Source organism: Trachymyrmex septentrionalis, unplaced genomic scaffold (assembly GCF_001594115.1).
Source record: "Trachymyrmex septentrionalis isolate Tsep2-gDNA-1 unplaced genomic scaffold, Tsep1.0 scaffold19, whole genome shotgun sequence".
Classification (NCBI taxonomy): Eukaryota; Metazoa; Arthropoda; class Insecta; order Hymenoptera; family Formicidae; genus Trachymyrmex; species Trachymyrmex septentrionalis.
This window is the reverse complement of record NW_017305071.1, coordinates 982932-984624: the sequence shown is the minus strand read 5'-3', so window position 1 is coordinate 984624 and position 1693 is coordinate 982932. Positions and strand designations below refer to the sequence as shown.

Genomic DNA, 1693 nt, shown 5'->3' with positions numbered 1-1693 from the left:
TTGCAGACTACGGAACCGTCGTTTTGAATGAGGTATTCCAGCAGCTTGAAAAATAACATTTATTAATACGTTTTTATCTCCACATATCCTTTCCATCCTTTCTCACTATATTACGCTCAAGCAACTACTTTCGGAATTCATCACGTATAATGGTATCGTGGATACACAATATCAAAGTTAATTGAATTGTCTTATTAATTATGAATTATTCGCTGTGCTACGAATTCAGTAGAACGATTTTCAAAGTCCGTATCATCAATGTTAAAGTCATATTGGAGATACAACCAACCTGTTTCCTAACTTCCGGTTCGTTATCGCTTGCTTCTGATTTTGGCAGCAGAAGATCGGTTTGATCCTCTTCTGTGCGATTCGTCAGAAAATGGACACCACTGTCCTTCTCGGTCTTGATGAAGGTGCCCGCGCTGCCAGTATCTTCTTTATCGTCGCCGCCGTGCGTCGCCGAGGACGAGGCCGACGAGGCCGGCACGGCGGGCGATGACGGCGACGACGAGCTGCAGACTTCGAAGGTGATGTCGTTTGGTAGCTGCGACGGCAATTGATCTGCCGATCGCACATGCAACGAAAAAAAGGTAGATGGCTTAAGATCGAAATCATTGCGGTCTCAATGAACGATACCACGAAGAGCTGATCGCGTCAACAGATTGGAGAACATAAATTTTGTCATCTGCGAGACCTGTTCGAAGAAAAAAATTTCGCCTCTTGAATCGTTAATCTCTTAATCTAACTGCTATTCACTTATCGACATTAAATTACTAAGGCCCGATTTCACAATATACGGTTACCTAAAGATTAAAGGTAACCGAGAAATTCATGAATGAATTTTATTGATGAATCTGTTGGTAACTTTTAATCTTTAGGTAACCGTATATTGTGAAAATGGGCCTAAGAAAATTTTTTCATATTTAGGATTAAATATTTAGATACTTAGAAGCTGCATAATTTTAAGGTATCAGTAAAATTAGCCAAGTGCATTGTATGGAATCTTTCCTTAAGAATTATTTTAAATGATCTCATATTTTTAAGTAAATAGAAGGTGTTTGTGTGTGTGTGTGTGTGTGTGTGTGTGTGAAGTTGTCAAACTTTAATGTACTAATCTTTCCAATTACTTACACAATCTACACCTTAAAAGACTTACAAGATATTTTTCTTGAATACAGAGAATCCAAAAAAAATAAATATCACGATATTTGGGGTATCTCGTACATGAGGATGTAAAATCTGCGCGAGGAATTGTGTTTGCAGTGGAGGATGATAGAAGAGACAAACTCCGCTAGACTATTGCAATGTATATCACAAAAAGTTACAAAGAGAGAAACTACAATTAGATAAAAACAAATAAAAATAATAATAATCGCGTTATTAGATTGCGTTATCGTTCTTCTCGTCACCAGGCACCAGAGATATACGTAAAGGTACATCCAAGAGACGTACATAATCGTAGGACAGGCATGCGTCCGCGATATATGACGATAATGTGCGAACGTGCAACTTGCATATTTATTATTGTTATTCAATGCGTATATATGTGTACGCATAAAGCATGTACATATATACGTGTATGTATGCATTAAATGTATAAACATATATATTATTTAAACGCGTCTTGGAGGGTGCTTTTGGACGTGCGATATAATATAACGTAATATAATATATTTTCATATATATATATATA

General features: G+C 36.9%; 1 protein-coding gene across 6 annotated transcripts in view; it reads right to left on the bottom strand.

The window, feature by feature from the left end:
• The window catches only part of LOC108746887 (protein tramtrack, alpha isoform-like), a 55836-nt gene that overhangs the window by 1992 nt on the left and 52151 nt on the right, over positions 1-1693 (bottom strand). For all 6 annotated transcript variants that reach the window (XM_018483951.1, XM_018483948.1, XM_018483953.1 and 3 more), the window contains exon 5: positions 290-561. In XM_018483951.1, the coding sequence (XP_018339453.1) occupies positions 290-561 (272 nt within the window). The remainder of the gene's footprint in view (positions 1-289; positions 562-1693) is intronic.